A 20,962-nucleotide genomic window follows, 5' to 3' on the forward strand; every position below is an offset into this window, starting at 1 on the left:
CTCAAGTTAAATTCATAGTGTACTTTTAATAAAATACAGTAAACAAAAAGGACATTCTAGACAATGAAATGTGTGCGAAATGGCTGGAAGATCAAATTAAATAGAATAAGTATCCAAATGAAGTGAGTGGGAATGGGAATAAAAAGTTAAATGAGAGTGTGATAGAGACAGACCGGCAGATGTGTTTGACGTTTCTGTTTGCCTTACTTAATCACAGACAGATGCATACCTAGTCATTCTTTAAGAAACCAGCCTGAACAGATCTGTCTGACGCATAACAGGAATGTCCAGAAACCTTGCATTTGATAACGCCCTACGGCCAAAGGTTTCATAATGGTCCATGCAAGGGAACATGTATTTGATAACGCCCATCCGTCCACGTGATGTGAGTCGACTTTCTGCAGGACTGGATTTCTCTAAAAGTCACAGTCTATTTCTGCACAAGTAGACGGTTTATTCTGCAAGTACCTTACAGCAGCAGTTTGGACATTTGACCTCTAGGGGTCCGTATCAACGTCAGTCACACTGTCCAGATTTGCTCTATTTATTTGCTCACGTGTCCCGAGCTTACCAAGGAAAGTAAACAATGAGAAAACACAAAAAAAGAGAAAACAGATGCAATCGTTCAGCGCCCACGACGACATTTTTCAGTGTCTCAATAGCCAAACCATAACACAATTATGTAAATCAATTCCGGGAGAGTTTGATGGAGGTTGGCAGTGACACGAGGGCAGATCATAACACATAATAATGCACTTCATTCAATAAGATACATCAAATATAAAATGACGATGATGAAAGACAGACAAAAATAACTGCAATGCTACTGTAACACAAAAAGCTCTTTAGAACATTAGAACTGGTTAAACTTGCCACTGAGGATCTAAAGAGTCTTGCTGCCTGGTGGTCAAATTAATTGCGTAAAACAATTTGCCGTTAAAGCAGTGGCTTCCAAAGCTCTCGTCTGCATAATGGTTTGTAACAAGTAGCCACAGTGGCTCTGTGTGCTGAGGATGGACTCGCTGCAGACTCACAGGAACAACAGTTGGGATTCTTTCTCCTCTCCTTCCTCCCCTTCCCCCCGGTTCATTCCATGTGGTCGAATGTGGGAGGGAAATGAGTTGAATGTTTTTTAAAATAATGACTGGGAAATGAATACGCACGGAAATACTAAAATGCAGCTAATGGCCGGAGTTAGGGGGTGATAGATATCTCCCATTTCCCAACTCTCTCCCAGTCAGCTTAATCTGGAGGCAGATTCTGATATTATTAGTATTCATTATTTCCATTTGGCAGCTGCAGCAGTTACACAACAATAGATTCTCTCTATATGATGAGAAATGTTCTTCATAGAGGATATGAATATATCCTGTTACATTGAGATAAGCCCACAATCCAGCATTCAGGAGATAAAGAGTGCACTCTAATACAAAAATAATAATGCAACCCACAAATAAATGAAGCGTGTGTGTGTGTGTGTGTGCTGCCCTCTATCTTCATCCAGACTGTTGACATACAGCGTGCTGCGGAATGACAACGAACAGAGCAGCGTCTGCCAGCTAGGAGGAGGAGAGGGACACCCTGTCCTAGAAACCAGTGGGATCCGGAGCGCTGGCCTCCTTGGGCCGGAGGGATGAAAAAACACACACACAGAGACAAAAAAAGAGCTTTGTCTGAGTGACATAATGGTTGCCATTACTGCGAAATTGGTAGGCGATAGGAGTTTGTTCCTGGAGAAACCTGAAGGACACAACAATACGCGTGAACCAGGGTTGAACTGTTTGGGTTTCAGTTCCGCTGTAAAACCAGAGTTCCTAAAATAATCCTTGTTCATTGGACATTATAAGCTTATGCCGAGTTCTGTGCTAATGTGTTGCAATTCATATTTACAATGAGGATTAACTGTTTTTTCTCTTGTAGTTTAACTGAAGTACTGTTTCCGTACCATGTACTGTAGGCCATATTCATCTCATACAAACTCCACTTAGAAGGCGTTCATTATGCTTCCAAGCGTTCCTACCTTACCCCTGTTGTTCTGTCACCAATAGGTTCAATGGGCTGAAAGGCGGGCTGCTCTTTGTGTTTAATCCTCATGGTGGAAAGGTAGGACAGGGTTTGGGTCATGTCCTTTATCCACAGAATGTCTATGTACATTCCAGCTGTACAGTTTATTTCTCAGAATTAGTTTAAGGCTCTTTGTATTGTGAAGACATATTCTTGACATGACAAATCCTACTATAAAGAATGGATTGCTGAATTAGAGATGGTGACAACTTCCATCAGTATAGGTGTAAGTGTGGATCAACTCATTAATACTATACTTCTTTTGGTGACTTAATAGATTGTTGTCTTACATGGAGGCAGGAGAAAGCCAGACATGCGCCTCAAAGTGTCTGCTAGCGCCTGTAAACCAGGCATGTGGAGTCATAGACTTGAATCAAATGATCTGAAAATGAAACAATAGGCCACAATGAAAAATACATATTATAAATTAAATATATCTGTTATACATACGTTAAATTCCACATGCACTTCAAATTTAGTTATTTTTGAACAAAGTTCTTTAATGCACAGGAGCCCTACCAGGTGCTCCATTTGGGATGCTTTCAGATCAAAGGGTGAGGTTAGTCAACGAGTGTGTGTCAACGAGCTATACACGGACAGCGTCCACACCCAGTCCCCGGGGTTAGAGGGGCCGGAGTGAGGACGCGGGATCCATACAACGCAAGAATACACATTGCACACACTCAATGCTGCGAGGGCCTCAAACCGAACATATTCATATTGAATCAAATGGTTTTTTTTAGTTCAAGCTAGTTTTGGAGGAAAGTGCTTATATGACCAACACATGAAAGGCTGACCGACCCTGGGAACGTTTAAAAACAGGACTCCACCCCGGCACACCCTCAAATTAAGAACATTTGTAATTTTTTGAAACCATGATTGTTTTGTTTTGCTCCCATGACGTCCCCAGACCACTTTGTTAAATCATATTAATCTGGAACCTCTCAGTTCATTTGAGTTTTCCGAGGTCAGGTCCGCTGGACTGGAGGCGTAGTGGAAGCAGATTCCAGAGCAAATCAAGTGTTTTTCAGTGTTTTTATGTGTGTGGGAGTGTGTGTGGAAGATGGCTGGTTTAAGCAGCTCTTTATTTTAGGTATGCAACCCTTTTTGGTAGCTATGGTAACCCTGTTTATGTATTTTGTTTATGGATGGTATAGTAAATGTTGTAAGGTACATGTTAAGGCGCTTCGGCAGTTCCAGTACGTCTATACATCTGGTGGCGCCCGATGGTACAGGCAGCGACCACGCCTGTGGTCCTCTGTTGGGACAGGGATTGACTCCGGCCTTTCAGGATTGAGTTCCCACCATTCCTGGATCCAGCAGTCCTCTTAGTCATAGCAGGACTTCTGGGGGTTATAGCGCAGACGGGTTGTTCAGCAGCTACCGTCCTGTAGAGCCCAGCGGGTCACATCCTGTAGAGCCCAGTGGATCACATCCTGTAGAGCCCAGTGGATCACATCCTGTAGAGCCCAGTGGGTCACATCCTGTAGAGCCCAGCGGGTCACATCCTGTAGAGCCCAGCGGGTCACATCCTGTAGAGCCCAGCGGGTCACATCCTGTAGAGCCCAGCGGGTCACATCCTGTAGAGCCCAGCGGGTCACATCCTGTAGAGCCCAGCGGGTCACATCCTGTAGAGCCCAGCGGGTCACATCCTGTAGAGCCCAGCGGATCACATCCTGTAGAGCCCAGTGGATCACATCCTGTAGAGCCCAGTGGGTCACATCCCGTAGAGCCCAGAATGGGTCACATCCCGTAGAGCCCAGCGGGTCACATCCTGTAGAGCCCAGTGCGGGGTACATCCTGTAGAGCCCAGAATGGGTCACATCCTGTAGGGTCCAATGTGGTCACATCCTGTAGAGCCCAGAATGGGTCACATCCTGTAGAGCCCAGAATGGGTCACATCCTGTAATACCAGACGCGGGTCACATCCTGTAGAGCCCAGTGCGGGGTACATCCTGTGCGCGGGTCACATCCTGTAGAGCCCAGTGCGGGGTACATTGTGTGCGCGGGTCACATCCTGTAGAGCCCAGTGCGGGGCACATCCTGTGCGCGGGTCACATCCTGTCGTGTCCACCTGTCCTCTCAGGGCACCAGCCTCTGCACCAATGAGCAGCAGGCGTTCACCGTGTTCTCTAGGGAGATCCCGATCCAGCTGGCATCCAGCATGTTCGCGCCACTTAAAGGCTTCCCATACCCGGAGTGCAGTTGCTCAGACAGACACTCAAAACGTCCACCATTTAGCAGGAGAGGAGCTCGCTCCCAGTCCAAGAGGCTCAAAGAGAAGCTTGTTCAGCCTCCGGTCTGCTCTGCTAGCGATTGTGCTTTTTGTTTTGATAAAGAACCGTGAGACGTCCAGGGGACAGAGGGCCATGGCAAAAATGGGTCAAGGCCCCCCAAACACACACACGCACACACACGCCCACACGCACACACACACACACACACACACACACACACACACACACACACACACACACACACACACACACACACACACACACACACACACACACACACACACACACACACACACACACACACACACACACAGTGCTCATATGCAGACTTTGCCAGTGAGAAGAGGAGTGCAACACTGTAGGCCTACATTAAACTCATCATCAGCCTACTTTCTCCCTACAGGCTATTCTCATTACTAGTGTTTACTTCCTAATGCCAACCCTCCCCATTAATCCAGGCTTAGACCGGCACCTAGTTGAGCTGACTTGCCCCCTTAAATGGCTTGGTTAGGCTAAACTATAGACATATATTACAACGATTCCAACCAAATAAAGCCACATACACTCTACTAAACCACATCTGAAATATAGGCCTATAGTAGGCTCATCCAACAAAAATATTTAACAAATGCCTATAATCTATCTTATATTTTGTGTTCAGAATTTGGAAGTTTGAGTGTGAGGAAAAGTCAAAATGCCATTTTGCAACCTAACATGAATACGGGCTTAACCTTACCTTAACCTTACCTTAACCTTACCTATTCATTGCGATTTGATTGAAAAGGCATTCAACGTGCCTTGCGTTCAGGAGAGTCGTTGATCATTTGTGTGATGTCGAGCTTCCTTGCTCGTTTACTCTCAATCGACAATAAGGCCAATGATTGGCCAATGGTCAATTGAGAGTGAACGAGCAGCCTACAGTCTGGAGGCTACAGTTGATGTCAGATGATGTCCAAAGAGCAGATATGGTACCCATCATGCACTGCGGCAACATAGCCCATAGCTCCGCCCCTTTGCCAAACCTTTGCAGGTGTGTTGAATCAGAAGGTGTCCATTCTTAGGTAGGCCTCAATCATGTTTGCCAGCCAGTGGAACATTTATTAAAGCAAACAAGAAACATGGAAAGGAATATTATAATAGTTATAATACAACAAAATAAATCTGTAAAAATCAATAGTACTTTATACTTTATACATCTTTAGACATCCCAACAAGTGTCTGGGATTTTTACTCTCAGCTTTGCAAACGGTCTTTACAATCAACCAAGTCTCACACAGGCTAAAATGGTCCTGGAAATGTTGCACTTCATCTGTCATCTAGATGTGTATTTGCTTTGAGTTAAAGTGAAAACCTTTCTGGTTTTAAAAATGTTAATCCATCTGGAAATTCATATAGGTCATTTTAATGCACCCTTATGTATGTACGTTAAGGAGGGAAGCAGCTTGTGCTTTCCTTGCAGTCTTACGTTTCGTATCAGAACTCTATCTCCAGACAGCAGCGTGCGCTCTGATCGGTTGTGACTCCCACACATTGCTGGTGTTACTCGAGCCCCAGGCCAGCTGCTGGCACATGATTGGGTGAGCCACTCAATCACAGGGATTAACATTACTTCCGGCAGATGATATTGCGTTGATTTGAATCCAAAATAATCGCACAGGATATGAGGAAGGAATTACACATGAAAACGACAACAAAAAGTGGTGACAACCTTCAACACATTGAATGACCTGAATGTGACATGATTATCCTAGACTGCAATCTGTGATCTGTGCCATCCCAGATGTTCAATGACTACAGAGGATTAGTCATTCTGAGAAACTAAGACATCTCTTAACTGAAGTCTGAACTAACTTGTTTATTTTTCTCAGTAGAACTGCTAGGAAAGGATGTGTTTTCTTAGCGGTTTATGGATTATTGGTGAGCTGTTGACAACACAGTATGAGCATGAAACCGGCATACTATTCGACTTTGTAGCAAGCTGCCCTCTGCACACGTCACTGCCGTGCGCGAGGAAAGCATATATCACTCCACGCAGTAACTTCCTTCAGTTCAATAGGTTCAATATCAGATGTCATGTGATGAGAGATGATAAAACATCTATGTCAATGGTCTGACTCACACTGTAATTAAGGCTGACAGGCTTCAGAATATGGAAGACCTTCTCCCTGGCCTCCGCATTGTGCTCTCTGGATGTAGTTATGTATATTAGGGAGCTCCTCCCCACAGTTACTCTCCAACAACAGAATCCAAACAACCCGTTTATCTTAATATCAGTCCTTTATTAATGTTAAGTAAACGTGTGTTCTTTCTTTGTTAGATGTTCTCACACACATTCTCAACACACATTCTTGTGTAGTTGTTTCCTCCCAATAAGTGGTGATGTTTGAGACAGGTGCTGTCTATCTCACAACAGTTGCTGCCTTTAACCAAAAGGTTGTGTCTTCTCTGTCACATTTGAAGAGTGTTGTGAGGACTTAAGTACGACCAAGAAGCTCCTCAGTAGCCCAGCTGACACCAAAGACATCCCAAGAGGCAGTGGGAGGCTTGTGCACCCAAATAGGCTACAGACAGATTGTACTTGCATCACTATACACTGACATGTCCTAGACTTTGAACAGACAGGGTGTGTGTGTGTGTGTGTGTGTGTGTGTGTGTGTGTGTGTGTGTGTGTGTGTGTGTGTGTGTGTGTGTTTAATTGACATTTTTCGTAATTTTGCTCGTTAATATGAAACCTGTTGACCTTCACTCTTTTTTAGCCCATAATCACCAAAATCCCACGTTTATTTGGTTAGGGTGGTTTCTTGTGTGAATCAGTGTATTTTAGTGTATTACAGTGTGTTACAGTGTATTACAGTGTGTTAGTGTATTACAGTGTGTTACAGTGTATTACAGTGTGTTAGTGTATTACAGTGTGTTACAGTGTATTACAGTGTGTTAGTGTATTACAGTGTGTTACAGTGTGTAACAGTGTGTAACAGTGTGTTAGTGTATTACAGTGTGTTACAGTGTGTAACAGTGTGTTACAGTGTGTAACAGTGTGTTAGTGTATTACAGTGTATTACAGTGTGTTACAGTGTGTAACAGTGTGTTTCTTGCAGCATTGCAGCTCTCATTGTGGTCCCGTATTGGGATGACGTGGTTGTGTTGTTTGGGTGAATGGTGACTGCAATGATCAGAAAACAACTTCCACCCCCGACTCTGCTGGTTCAGGTCCTTGCTTACTATCCTCCCTCTAGCTCTCTCTCTATCTCCCTATCTCTCCACCCTTTTTTTATCTTCCACTCCCTACCTGTCTCTCTCTCTTTCTCTCTCTCTCTTTCTCCCTCTCTCCCTCTCCCTCTCCCTCTCTCTCTCTCTCTCCCTCTCTCTCTCTGTCTCTCTCTCTCCCTCTCCCTCTCCCTCTCTCTCTCTGTCTCTGTCTCTCTCCCTCTCCCTCTCCCTCTCCCTCTCTCTCTCTCTAATTGGTCGGCTCAGGGGAGCAAGTTCAGCAAGAAGTCGCTGAGTCAGACAAACCCGCTTGACCCCCCCCCCCCCCACACACACACACACACACACACACACACACACACACACACACACACACACACACACACACACACACACACACACACACACACACACACTGCGCCCCTACCCTTCCAATGCTCACGAGGCACAAGTCAGAACTTGTCTCAGAGCTGTCATTAATGATAGGGAGCGAGATTAACATTGTTCGTGAGCACCACACGTCATCCACACAGAACTCAATATGTGTGGATGTTGTCGTTGCCATAGCTTTAAATGTTCAAACATTTCTGAAGGGTGACTATCAAAGCAGATATACAGACGTGTGCTTGGAATTTCCCGAACACACCCAAAACATTGCAAATCAAATTGTTACAATGGAAGGTTATTTAACTGTCATGGAACATGACATTCACTTTTTGCTGTCGATGAACACGAGACAACGATATCAGACATTCACCTTTATTAAATTTTTTCATTAATCTCTCTGACATAGAAAACGCAGGAGCTTGCCCTCAAAAGTAATGAAAAAGCACAATAGATTACAAAAAAACAAGGAAAGTGGTTATGTTTTCAGTAAGTGAAAATACAAATCGAAGATATTGTTTTTGTACAAAATGAACAGCGGTGACTGTTCTGTCCAACAGGACGATGGTGTGGCTTTACTTTCCAACCTTAGACAGGGTCAGGAACCCTTTCGTCTAAGGTTTTCATTCGTACACCTTTGGTCCCGTTGAAGCAAAACATATCAACCGGTAGGTTTAGCAGCGACGCCTGGTGAGGCAAAGTATGACTGACTAACCCTAACCACTGACTGACTAACCACTGACTGACTAACCCTAACCACTGATTTAAGAACCCCTTCAGCGACCCCCTAATTCTCATGATTCAGACGAAATGTGCCGTGCAACTTTCTGGCTCCTTGACATAAACAGATCACCAAACTAATTGTGAGTTTGCTGCCAAATGCAGGTCAAGTGTTGTTCAAGGGGCAGAGGCCAAATTGGGACGATCTATAATAATAGGATTCAAACCATGTAAATAATTTGGTGTACCAAAAATAGAAAGACATTTATTTCCATAATTTACCATGACAACCATGACAACCCTTGGATCGTAGCAGAACAGTGAAACAAGTCTAATGCGTCGGTCATCTTTTGAAAACGTCTTGACATTTATCAGTTCTTGAAAGAGATAATAGATTTTTGCTTGAAAACTTGAGTCCATTAAAGATGCAAATGCATCATCACAGAAAGTCTTGAGGCTGCAGTTGTGCTCAGAGAAGGCTACTTTAACCACTTTCTTTACAGCTAAAATATGCCGAAATGAATGCCCAAACAACATTTCAGGAACATAACATAAAACATAACCGAACCTATCATAATCAGACACCATTGTTATTACACACTGGACCAATACATGAGTCTGGAAAATACTGTCAACATGCTGTGTCTGGTCGGACTCTGTGTCGGCACTAAATAGTCATGGGTATACACTGTGTTTAACTCAAAATATAATCTGCTCTTATGGAAACATCTGCATTGTCTCCCTTATCCTTTATGACTCCAGCCCCTACCACCATCACTTGCCTTCTTCAAGAAATTGCCAGCAATTTAAAGTTGCTTTCTCAGCTGCCCCAGAAGCGATTTAGTGGCCGTTATTGTCACATGAACGTTCTTTCCTACTTTTTGTTAAACCAAACTGAAAAGTAGGGTTATTATTGTTTATTATTGTAATGTAGTGTTGTTTTAAGATAGTTGTGAAGCTTGCGTGGAAACTAAACCAAAGTCACATGTAAGTGTGTCATCCAAACGTGCATTCCATCAACGTGCTGACAGTACGACCTCTAAAGCATCCTGGGATGGATCCAAGACGATCTGGAATGGCGTCCTACTATGACAAGAGACTCACATAATCACGACATCTTAAATAACCTAAAGGGTGTCGAATTGCACATTAGAAACATTTTGCCTCTGTGAAATGACAAAACATTGTTAAAAACACTTTAAAAATAAATTATGTTTGTTCATATTTAAATATGTATACAGATATGAACACAAAGCTGGTCTCTTTCTCTCATTTAATTTGGTGTTCTTCAAACAGCGGCATAGGTTTCAAAGCCTTCCTGCTCGTAACTAAGGGATGTGCAGTCGTCACAGACGCACACGAAGCATCTCTGCCGTCCACTCACTGCATCAACCAGCCCATAATAACCGCCTCGGCAGGGAGCGTGGCGTTCTGGTGAACACCCGTCATGTTGGTCCCCTCCTGGGGGGTGCTCCATCCTCCTGCCTTCCCTCCGCCCTATCCTGCTGCTCCCCTCCTGGGGGGTGCTCCACTCCTCCTGCCTTCCCTCCGCCCTATCCTGCTGCTCCTTACGCATCACCGGCCCAGTCCGCCTCCCCTCAAGTACAAAAATAGATGATCTTAACGTAACCCCTGACCCTACCGCCCTGACCCCTGACCCTACCGCCCTGACCCCTGACCCTACCGCCCTGACCCCTGACCCTACCGCCCTGACCCCTGACCCTACCGCCCTGACCCAACCGCCCTGACCCCTGACCTTACCGCCCTGACCCCTGACCCAACCGCCCTGACCCCTGACCCTACCGCCGGCCGTAGGTCTGCTCCAGCCACTGGCGGACGTCCTTCAGGTTGTAAAAGAAGGGTCCCTTCCCGCCCAGGTAGGCGATCTTGCGGCGCTGCACGATGCAGACGCGCTCGTTGGCCACGCCGTAGGCGGCGTTGGCGTTGTTGTCCATGCTGTCCGCCACCAGCCGGCACTGCGGCGGCAGGCCGAAGTGCTCGGTGAGTCTGCGCGCCGCAACCACGCGCTCCTCCAGGTCGCGGTGCTTACGCACGGCGAAGCGGCGCTGGCCCGTGGCGGGCGCCGCCCAGCCGTCCGAGGGGTGCGCCTCGTCGATGTACACCAGCAGGAAGTCCGCCACGGGGCTGAAGTCCTCCACCAGCCGCCGGAAGGCCGGCAGGTGGCTGATGAAGGGGGGTCAGGTGGCCGAGCCAAAGTTCACCACCAGGGGGCGGTCCGACGACTCGAAGTCCAACAGGTGGCACTCCCCCCCGGGGCCGCGCGCGGGGCCGCCGGACGGGCCGCCGGCCAGGCCCCCGGCGCCGGGCCGGCCGCCCGGGATGTTGACCACCTTGGAGTTGGGCGCCTCGCCGCCGAGTTTGACCTAGGGACACAGGGTTCAAAGGTCACAAAGGTTGAGGAGGGAGAAACACCTCCGTCTGATGTGCCGTTAGTACCGGGCATCATCCTGGCGTTACTGGTTCCACTTCAGGAACTGGAACCAGTAGCGCCAGGATGATGCCCGGTACTAATGTCCCCTCCGTCTGATGTGCCGTTAGTACTAGTGGTGCAACGGTTCACGGGTTTCCCGTGATCCGTACGGATCAACCATCACGGTTCGGGACGCAAGTGATCCGCGGATCGGCTGATAAAAAAAAAATGTTGTGCGTTGACGTGATCAGCGCATGTTTAGAGGACAATTCGGGTATTAACAACATCATCAAGTATCGTAGCGAAATACAGTTTCTGTTGTGTTTTATTTGGCGTTCCGTAAATCCCAACGTAAACCGGAACCGGAACCGGACGTGTGTTTAGGTTTGGTTGAAGTCTTTTCGCTCGGTTCGCCGTATCAACAGTAGGGCTAGAACCGAGCGAAAAGACTTCAACCAACCCCCTTGCAATGAGCAATGAGTCTCCCAACCGAAATCAATGGATTTACAAAATGCCAAATAAAACACCACAGAAACTGTATTTCGCTACCAAACTAAAAAAAAGAAGATACGGATGTCTGCATTGCCTTGGGAGAGTGTAGACTCTAAACTCTCCCCAGGAAATGCAGACATCCTGAATTGTAAATCCAGGATTAGGGATTATTTACTATCCTATCCATGTTAAAAAGAAGAAGGAATAATGCCTCAGATTGCACATTTTTTAAATATTGACCATGCTTAAAGGAAGCAGGATTATTAACTAATTAGTCACTTTATTTTGTTTTTACACAGTTTAAGATTTTATTTAAAGTCACATTTGTCTTGTTATCTTCATTGTTGTTGTTGATCCGAAAATGATCCGACCCGTGACTCAAAAACCGTGACCCGATCCGAACCGTGAGCTTTGTGATCCGTTGCACCCCTAGTTAGTACCAAGCATCATCCTGGTGTTACTGGTTCCACTTCAGGAACTGGATGGACAGAGGGCCTTATGTCTCTCCTGTCTGATCTTTGGTTCTCATCATAAAGAACGGTTCATCCAACCAGTTCTGCGCTCTGATCAGATGGTTCTTTGTCAACCAAAGAGTCGCAGTAATCACTGTGAGACCAAACCACAGAGCAGATTCAGAGGGACAACTTGCATGAGCTGCCGTCCTAGACGACTATCCCCTACGAAAAGAACCTAATAAGTCACTAATTTAAATGAACTGCTTAAATGACTTTATTTAATTGTTGACTGTATTGTTTTGTTTATTAATGTTTTTATTGATCTGTGTGTGTGTGTGTGTGTGTGTGTGTGTGTGTGTGTGTGTGTGTGTGTGTGTGTGTGTGTGTGTGTGTGTGTGTGTGTGTGTGTGTGTGTGTGTGTGTGTGTGTGTGTGTGGCTGGCTATATGCACATATACAGTTCAGTAAAGGGTGACAATGCTTTATTTTAAGTGAATAAATGCAAACTCGTTGTTCATTATCATTCACAACATGATCACTGGCTAAGAATACACATGAGATTGATTAAAAGAAAGAAAGGATTTTACTTTCGCAACAAATTATTTGCAAGCTTTAAACAGCTGAAATGCTACTGCTCATATCTAATATCTAATGTCTATGCAAATCCTCTCTCAAATCAAAGGAGAGGCTTCGTTTAGACTTTCCTTCCCTAAGTGGAGCGCTAGGTCTAGGCTGGCCTGTTTGACCCGTGTTAACCGACCTGCTTGACCCTTGTTAACCAACCTGCTTGACCCGTGTTAACAGACCTGCTTGACCTGTGTTAACCGACCTGCTTGACCCGTGTTAACCGACCTGTTTGACCCGTGTTAACCGACCTGCTTGTTGGCGTCCAGCAGGAAGCCCTTCCAGATGGAGCGCATCCCCTCCGAGGTGAGCGCGCGCTGCCACTCTCCGCCTCCCCGCGCTGAGCGGGAGGCACGGAGCAGCGACACAGCGCGCTTCAGCAGCAGCACCGAGTCGTACAGCGCGAGGAACAGGCAGTTGGAGAAGAACCCGGGGAGGATCTGCAGGGCGACCAGCAGGTCCTCTGGCCCCGTACCCATCGTCCGGTTCGGCCCCGTAGCGGGCGGACCGACGCGCGGCGCGTATTTCATAACCTCGTGTATTTGGTTGAACTTGCTGCCATGCTCGCTGTCCCCACAGTGGAGCTCCTTAAACTCGTCGTAGCTCCAGGGAAGGCTTCGCTGTGTTCAACCGGGGATTAAACTAGCGGCTCCAACGCAAAGCTCCGTCTCCGCGCGCCGGGGGTATGATGTCCGGACGCGCCGCCCAATCACAGTCTTTTTATACTAATGTTGTGTTCAGTGACAGAGCCGCCAGGCTTATCTTGTGGAAAGATCATGACGTCATACGTAGTATACCCCCGTCTCGCCGCCACCGCGCGCGCGCGCGCGCACACACACACACACACACACACACACACACACACACACACACACACACACACACACACACACACACACACACACACACACACAGAGACAGACACACACAAGACACACACAAGACACACACAAGACACAGACACACACAAGACACACAAGACACAGACACACACAGACACACACAAGACACACAAGACACACACACACACACACACACACAAGACACACAAGACACACACACACACACACAAGACACACAAGACACACAAGACACAGACACACAAGACACAGACACACGCGCACACACAAAACATAATATATTTTGCTGGTCAGGTTCGGGGATGTCGGGGCTGTGAACCAAGCGTCAAGCTGTAGAACAACGCTCCAGCAGCCCTCACTGTGCCGGGCCAGTGTTACAAATACATGATGCCTAGCGTCTCTGCCTTCAAAACAAAAGCCACAGAACGAAGAGCCCAACATGCTAACTTTGTCTAGAATCTACTTTATCTTACTTCTATGACCTAAGTTGTGTTTATTTCCTAATTTTCTATATAACCTTTTCAGTTATCTTTACCAGTGCAGACCTTTTGTGCAGCGAATCAAAATCATCTGCTTCTAATTAAGCAGTGACATCATTCGTTTTTTTTAACACTTTGCCAGTCAATCTCTTTATTTTGTTATAGTGTCCCAATGGCCAATATCATTCAGTGATTTATGTGTTATAAAGGTATATTTTTTAACCCCTGGCTTCTGTTGTGTAGGTCCCCATCAATATAATCAATAGTTTCCCTGGTTACACCAGATTGCCAGATTGTCTCACATACAAACCTAGACTACCTGTGACCGGTCTAAACCAGCTCATCACTGGGCCTAGAACACCCTCAGGTTTGACCTGTGACCGGTCTAAACCAGCTCAACTGGCCCAGAACACCCTCAGGTTTGACCTGTGACCGGTCTAAACCAGCTCAACACTGGGCCTAGAACACCCTCAGGTTTGACCTGTGACCGGTCTAAACCAGCTCAACTGGCCTAGAACACCCTCAGGTTTGACCTGTGACCGGTCTAAACCAGCTCAACTGGCCTAGAACACCCTCAGGTTTGACCTGTGACCGGTCTAAACCAGCTCAACTGGCCTAGAACACCCTCAGGTTTGACCTGTGACCGGTCTAAACCAGCTCAACTGGCCTAGAACACCCTCAGGTTTGACCTGTGACCGGTCTAAACCAGCTCAACTGGCCCAGAACACCCTCAGGTTTGACCTGTGACCGGTCTAAACCAGCTCAACACTGGGTCTAGAACACCCTTAGGCTGAATCCGAATACTTAGTACATACTATTACTGTTCAGTGTCTACTACTTGACGGTACTACACTTGACAGTGTAGTACGGTCTACAGCTATGCGTAGAACGCCTCCGAACGCTTCCGAACATCGCCAAAACTCCACCGGATGTTTGGAGATGACGTATCTCCCCTCAGATGCCGGCAAAATTACCTTGATAAGTTACCTGTTTTCCGTCTTGTCATCGTTGCTATTAAATTAAAAATGTCTATTTTTACTTAATTACTTACTTTACTATTTCACTCTTTTTAATGTCTTTTTTTCGTCGCTTTCTGGTGGTGTCGGGTCAGTCATCTCTTCTTCGTTCGTTACCAGACTCCGGTTGCATTGTGGGATAGCGTAGTGAACTCTGTGGTTTACTTTGGCGGTAGTACGCATTCGGAAACGTCTTCCATACTACACAATGCGTACTGAGCATTCGGACGCGCTATATTTTTGGCGTACTACAAAATGCATACTATATAGTAGTCAAGTATGAGTATTCGGATTCAGCCCTAGTTTTTAAATGGTGACAGAGAATCCACAACAGAGTCCAAAAAAGGTGTGCACTGGTAAAGATAACTGGTGAGTACTCTCCACGTCTAGTGCTGTTATACGCAAGGAATTATTATTTGCCATCATGGCAAATAATGAAACCGCATGCAATAAAAAAGAATGATGTGGCATAGAACATTATTTTAATGTGTGCAGTATTTTTCATTCTGCTTCTGGATAACACTTACCAGAACAATATGCAAATGCATATTTGTCTGAACCCTGACCCTCAGTTCATTTTGAATTTAAAGGGTTCATCACCAGGACAGACCAGAAGGCCTCTGAACGCCTTTGGAGAAAACCAAGACGAGTCAAAGCAACGGAACGGTTAGCCAACCACCGGCAGCCATCTTGGTTGGTTATTGAACGCCTCGATGGCGCCCATAGGCCCGCCTCTGGTCTGTCAAACTGCCCCAATTGGAAAGATGTGTGATGGGCCAAGGTCAAATCTAGGGACACAAGTCCAAGTCAAGTCTCAAGTCTCTTATGGCTGTAATAAAGTTGCACCCATCCCACTTTTATTTAACTGATACCGATTCCGAGAAACACCTCTTTGAATCGGCCGATAATACTACTACAGAAGTTTTTTTCTATCAATAAAAAGCAGAAAATTAAGATGGCCCATTTCCAAACTTTGTAAAATATTAAAGTCAATGGATACATACAATATGTCTGAACCGACTGAAATATATATAATATTTATTACACACACACATGAAAATAACTTGTGTAGCTGTGAAATTAAATGATATATACTTATATATTTTACATAAGTAGTGTTCCCACACACAGTGACTTGAGCCTTGACTTCAAAAGTCTTGAGACTCGACTGAGACTTGAGATTTGGGACTTTTGCATTAACATTACGGAAATTTCTAAAGAGATTAATTTCATTTCTTGCGTAACCTTATTCCTCTGTGTGATTACTGGCATGTGAATGCACACACATACGTTGGAGTTCGCAAAGTTTTTAAGACCAATCCAGAATCATGCAGGCAAATGTGTTGAACAATTTATTCCATATAAACACAGATTACATCAATGAGCATGTCATTATTTGTTATCCTAAGCTTAGTGACCACAATAGAGGTAGAGGACGGAGATCAGTGCAGCCGTCCGTATCTCTGTCTACTTATGTTGATACGTACAGAGATATCCTTGTCGTCCATAAAAGCTCCTTTCATTAACTAGTCCAAACTAAACTCCATAGAGCTCTGTGTTGACCTGCCATCTTTTCTTTTCCTAAAGGCACACAATGCCTCTACATCGTGCAAACAAGCAACAATAACTAAAATAACACAGCGCACTTGTGCGAGTCACACGGTGTGGTACTCACTATGTGTGTGACTCAAGTGCGTCTCGAGTCAAAGTCGCAAACTCAAGTCCCCTCTCTGCCAGACATAGATGCCAGAGAACATAAAACATGAGCTTGCAGATTCATCTGGTTCTCAAGTTAGCATGAAATCAAAGTCAGAATACCAAAATGGCATCGCTCCCACGGAGCTCATCCTGTAGGCTGCTGCACTGGAGTAATCAATCTTTATATCCCAAATCCTTTTAAGTGAACTTATTCTCCACAAGGGAAGTCACTGGCCCACTCCCATTTCTTATTCTTCCCCCATCCCATCGTTTCGAGTTCCGTTTGCTTTTCTCCGTTTTGAGGGCCTTGTAGCCCGACGACTTGGCTCTACCCCCCAAACAAGAAGCGGGAAACCCTACCGCACAGTCTTACTGAGCAAGTAACACTGACTCTTAGATCATAGGTCCAATTAATGTATTCATTTAATTCAGTTGCTCAATGGTGAGATAAAAAGATACTTCAATTATAATTTATGTTTTATTGTCTAATAATTTGATGATCATATTGGCATTAAGAAAAGGCTGAACTTTTTTAGAAACTGAAAGCCACAAGGCCCAGATCAATCAGATTGAGGCTACATTCATGTGCATCAGTGGGTTACACAGTCTGCTGCTTTGTGGGTTAACATGGTGCTGAAAGGAAGAAATATTATTTCAGTGTTATAATTTTGAGAAAGGGTGGTCAACAATATTAACGTAATTAATTTACAATTGCACAAATTAAAATCGTGCAAATAGCGCACCCTAGTATAAGAATAAACATTGGATGGATGGACTTCCATTTGTCAAAGTATAATAACTATAACTTACTCATACTTAAGTTCCAATGTCCAGTTTTGTGCTATCAAAGTCATAACAATGCCTTGTGGCATCGCTCCACTAAGATTCCCTCCCTCAGTCCTGCGGTTGGAAGTGTCATTGTCCATTATCTGATCTGATCAGGATTTCAAGTGAACATTTTCAAGTTAAATGTGTTTGTAAAGCCGTTCACCACAGGAACAGTCTCGAAAGACTTGGCCCACATTACAACTAAACATTATCCGTTGAACAACCTTTCCTATCTCTCCGTCATTGTACTGCACGATACCAAACAATACATGTCCCGACCACTTGGTTGGCCTGCCAGATATTTGTCATATTTATTCTTACTTTATTTGTTTGTTTGTTCGACAGGAGAACAACTGTGCTGCTGGTCAGTTCCTAAATAGGGAAATTTATATTTTATCTGCCTTTGTTTCTTCTTCAAAATGAACCGGCTTTTTGTGGGCAGTGATGTAGTGAGACTTGCCAGGTGGCTTGCCAGGTGGTATAGTTGTGAACTAAACATGAGAGAAAATGAAGACAAAGGGTGAAATCAGACAACAATAGAGTGAAACGGAATACCTCCCAGCTTCCCTGTGGCCTGGTGTCGCACTCGGTCACTACACACCCTCACTCATTGAAAGGTTCAAGTTATTGAATTGAAAGCCTCCTTACGTTTCTTCATTGATATTCAAGAATAGAATAATGCCTTTGATTAAGTTAATGGATTAGTTCGTGCAGTTATCCAGTTCAATTGTTATTGCATATCCTGGGATCAAAGGTGCAGTCCCTAGCCCTCGGCACTCAGAGGAAGGTGCAGTCCCTAGCCCTCGGCACTCAGAGGAAGGTGCAGTCCCTAGCCCTCGGCTCTCAGAGGAAGGTGCAGTCCCTAGCCCTCGGCTCTCAGAGGAAGGTGCAGTCCCTAGCCCTCGGCACTCAGAGGAAGGTGCAGTCCCTAGCCCTCGGCACTCAGAGGAAGGTGCAGTCCCTAGCCCTCGGCACTCAGAGGAAGGTGCAGTCCCTAGCCCTCGGCTCTCAGAGGAAGGTGCAGTCCCTAGCCCTCGGCACTCAGAGGAAGGTGCAGTCCCTAGCCCTCGGCACTCAGAGGAAGGTGCAGTCCCTAGCCCTCGGCACTCAGAGGAAGGTGCAGTCCCTAGCCCTCGGCTCTCAGAGGAAGGTGCAGTCCCTAGCCCTCGGCTCTCAGAGGAAGGTGCAGTCCCTAGCCCTCGGCTCTCAGAGGAAGGTGCAGTCCCTAGCCCTCGGCTCTCAGAGGAAGGTGCAGTCCCTAGCCCTCGGCTCTCAGAGGAAGGTGCAGTCCCTAGCCCTCGGCTCTCAGAGGAAGGTGCAGTCCCTAGCCCTCGGCTCTCAGAGGAAGGTGCAGTCCCTAGCCCTCGGCACTCAGAGGAAGGTGCAGTCCCTAGCCCTCGGCACTCAGAGGAAGGTGCAGTCCCTAGCCCTCGGCTCTCAGAGGAAGGTGCAGTCCCTAGCCCTCGGCACTCAGAGGAAGGTGCAGTCCCTAGCCCTCGGCACTCAGAGGAAGGTGCAGTCCCTAGCCCTCGGCACTCAGAGGAAGGTGCAGTCCCTAGCCCTCAGCTCTCAGAGGAAGAGCTCCTGATGACCTAGGAGCGCATTGGCTGCCTCAATAGACCGATAGAAATGTAATGGAACAAGCAACACAGTTTACGTGTGTGTGTGTGTGTGTGTCACACACACACACACACACACACACACACACACACACACACACACACACAGACACAGACGCACACAAAAGCACACATATTTTCTCATGAAATTAGAAAATATGTGTGCTTTATATTGTATACATTGTACTCATGAAAATAAAGCGCCTGCAAAAATCTAAACTGGGTGCTTAATGGCTTCATAGCATCTGGCGAAGGCTGTGACCTTTGGACATTCACTACAGTGCATGTGCACACAGACCAAATTATTTTAAGGAAAGATAAACAGTGAGTCAGACGGTCAAATATCCATTGATGCAAGACTGACCTGGATGGTTCCCTATCAAAGGGGTGTGTGTGTGAGTGTGGGTATTTGCAGGTTTTGTAAGTGTGTGTGTGTGTGCGTGCGTGTGCGTGTGTGTGTGTGTGCGTGCGTGTGTGTGAGGAGGAAGGGGCGGGATTGGTACATTTGAATAAGGAGATGAAGACATCATGGTGACACACACACACACACACACACACACACACACAGAGAACACCAGCAGCTAACTCAATGTTCACCTTCTTCTCTAAGAAGTGAACCCTAACCCTAACGTTCACCTTCTTCTCTCCTCTCCCTCTTCAGGATGACCTCAATGACCCCCAGAAAGATGAAGGCTCTTTTAACACAAATGTACTTTAACAAGGATGATTTCATACATCGGGACATTCGGTGTACATCATTGAGCAGATAGAATGTGCATTGATCAGGGACCGGTGACCCACGGGAGCATAACATTGGTCGATTAGTGTGGTCAAGCTGTTGCCAAATATGTCTTGGTTCAGTTGGGCAGAGCGATGTTGTTGATGTTGTTTGGGTCAGGAGCCAATTATTGATCTATTTGGTTGAGTATCATTTAGGTTTTAACTTTCTAGAAAGATCTACTCTGACATTTCCAGGAATGTTCAGATTCAGGTTGACAACATTACAAAGGCCAAATGAGCATATGGGTTCTTCTTGGTTTAAATCCATAGCCTCACTAGGCCAGGTGCTCATTGCTCAGAAGTATCCGGTCACCTCATGTACCTCCTTCGATATTCCTAGAGAGTTCTGTTGGCACGTTAACATCTGTCCGTGCTTCTGTGGTCCAACCCTCGTCAATGCTTTGGGGGGTAAAGCCTAGAGTACATGGAGCCAGAACTCCAGTTGTTATTTCTTGAATTGTTATTCCTTGCATTTTTTTAGAGAATCATATTGTTTAACAGATAAAAGTGTTGGGAGAATGAATGAAGCAGGTTTGTATTTCTTTGGGGATCAGAGGGGACACGGTTTCATCCCCCCCACCCCCTAACCCTCACCCTACCCCCTAACCCTAACCATGGGTGCTTACTACAATGGCCTCACACAATTGTTGAATCTAGATAGATCTTAAATTCAATAACAGTCGTTATTGAATAAGATATTTGTTTATATTTCTTTCAGGAATCAAAGTTCATCAGATGATGTATTTCATCTCAATTAAGAATTATTCAGCTAGAAAAAATAAAATAAAACTTTTCAGCACAGGTTTACTTTAGGAAAAAAATAATTATACATTAATATATGTAATGTACAACATGTCAAATGTGTAACTAATATTTATCCATTATATAATAGCATAAGTAAATGTTATTTATGAAGTACACATATTATTGTAAAATATTAAAACATGAATAATCTATTGCATATCTTTTTTATGGTAGAATATTAAGCTTTGGGGAAAATCTCTGAACTTATTTGCAGTCTACCGATACAATCTGTGAAACAAAGACAATAATATCATGAGCATGGCTT

At 45.4% G+C, this 20,962-nt stretch overlaps 1 protein-coding gene across 1 annotated transcript; it reads right to left on the reverse strand.

Annotated features, from left to right (window-relative positions):
• Window positions 1-8,253: 8,253 nt before the first annotated feature.
• Window positions 8,254-13,370, reverse strand: dio2 (iodothyronine deiodinase 2). The gene is made up of 3 exons (XM_060052915.1): window positions 12,865-13,370; window positions 10,411-10,996; window positions 8,254-10,368 (listed from the first exon to the last, which is right to left on the reverse strand). Exons 1-2 carry the CDS (start codon window positions 13,141-13,143, stop codon window positions 10,412-10,414), a joined length of 864 nt encoding a protein of 287 aa, XP_059908898.1. The 5' UTR covers window positions 13,144-13,370; the 3' UTR covers window positions 8,254-10,368; window position 10,411.
• Between the last annotated feature and the right edge of the window lie 7,592 nt (window positions 13,371-20,962).

This window comes from Gadus macrocephalus, chromosome 5 (genome assembly GCF_031168955.1).
Source record: "Gadus macrocephalus chromosome 5, ASM3116895v1".
In the NCBI taxonomy this organism is placed as follows: domain Eukaryota; kingdom Metazoa; phylum Chordata; class Actinopteri; order Gadiformes; family Gadidae; genus Gadus; species Gadus macrocephalus.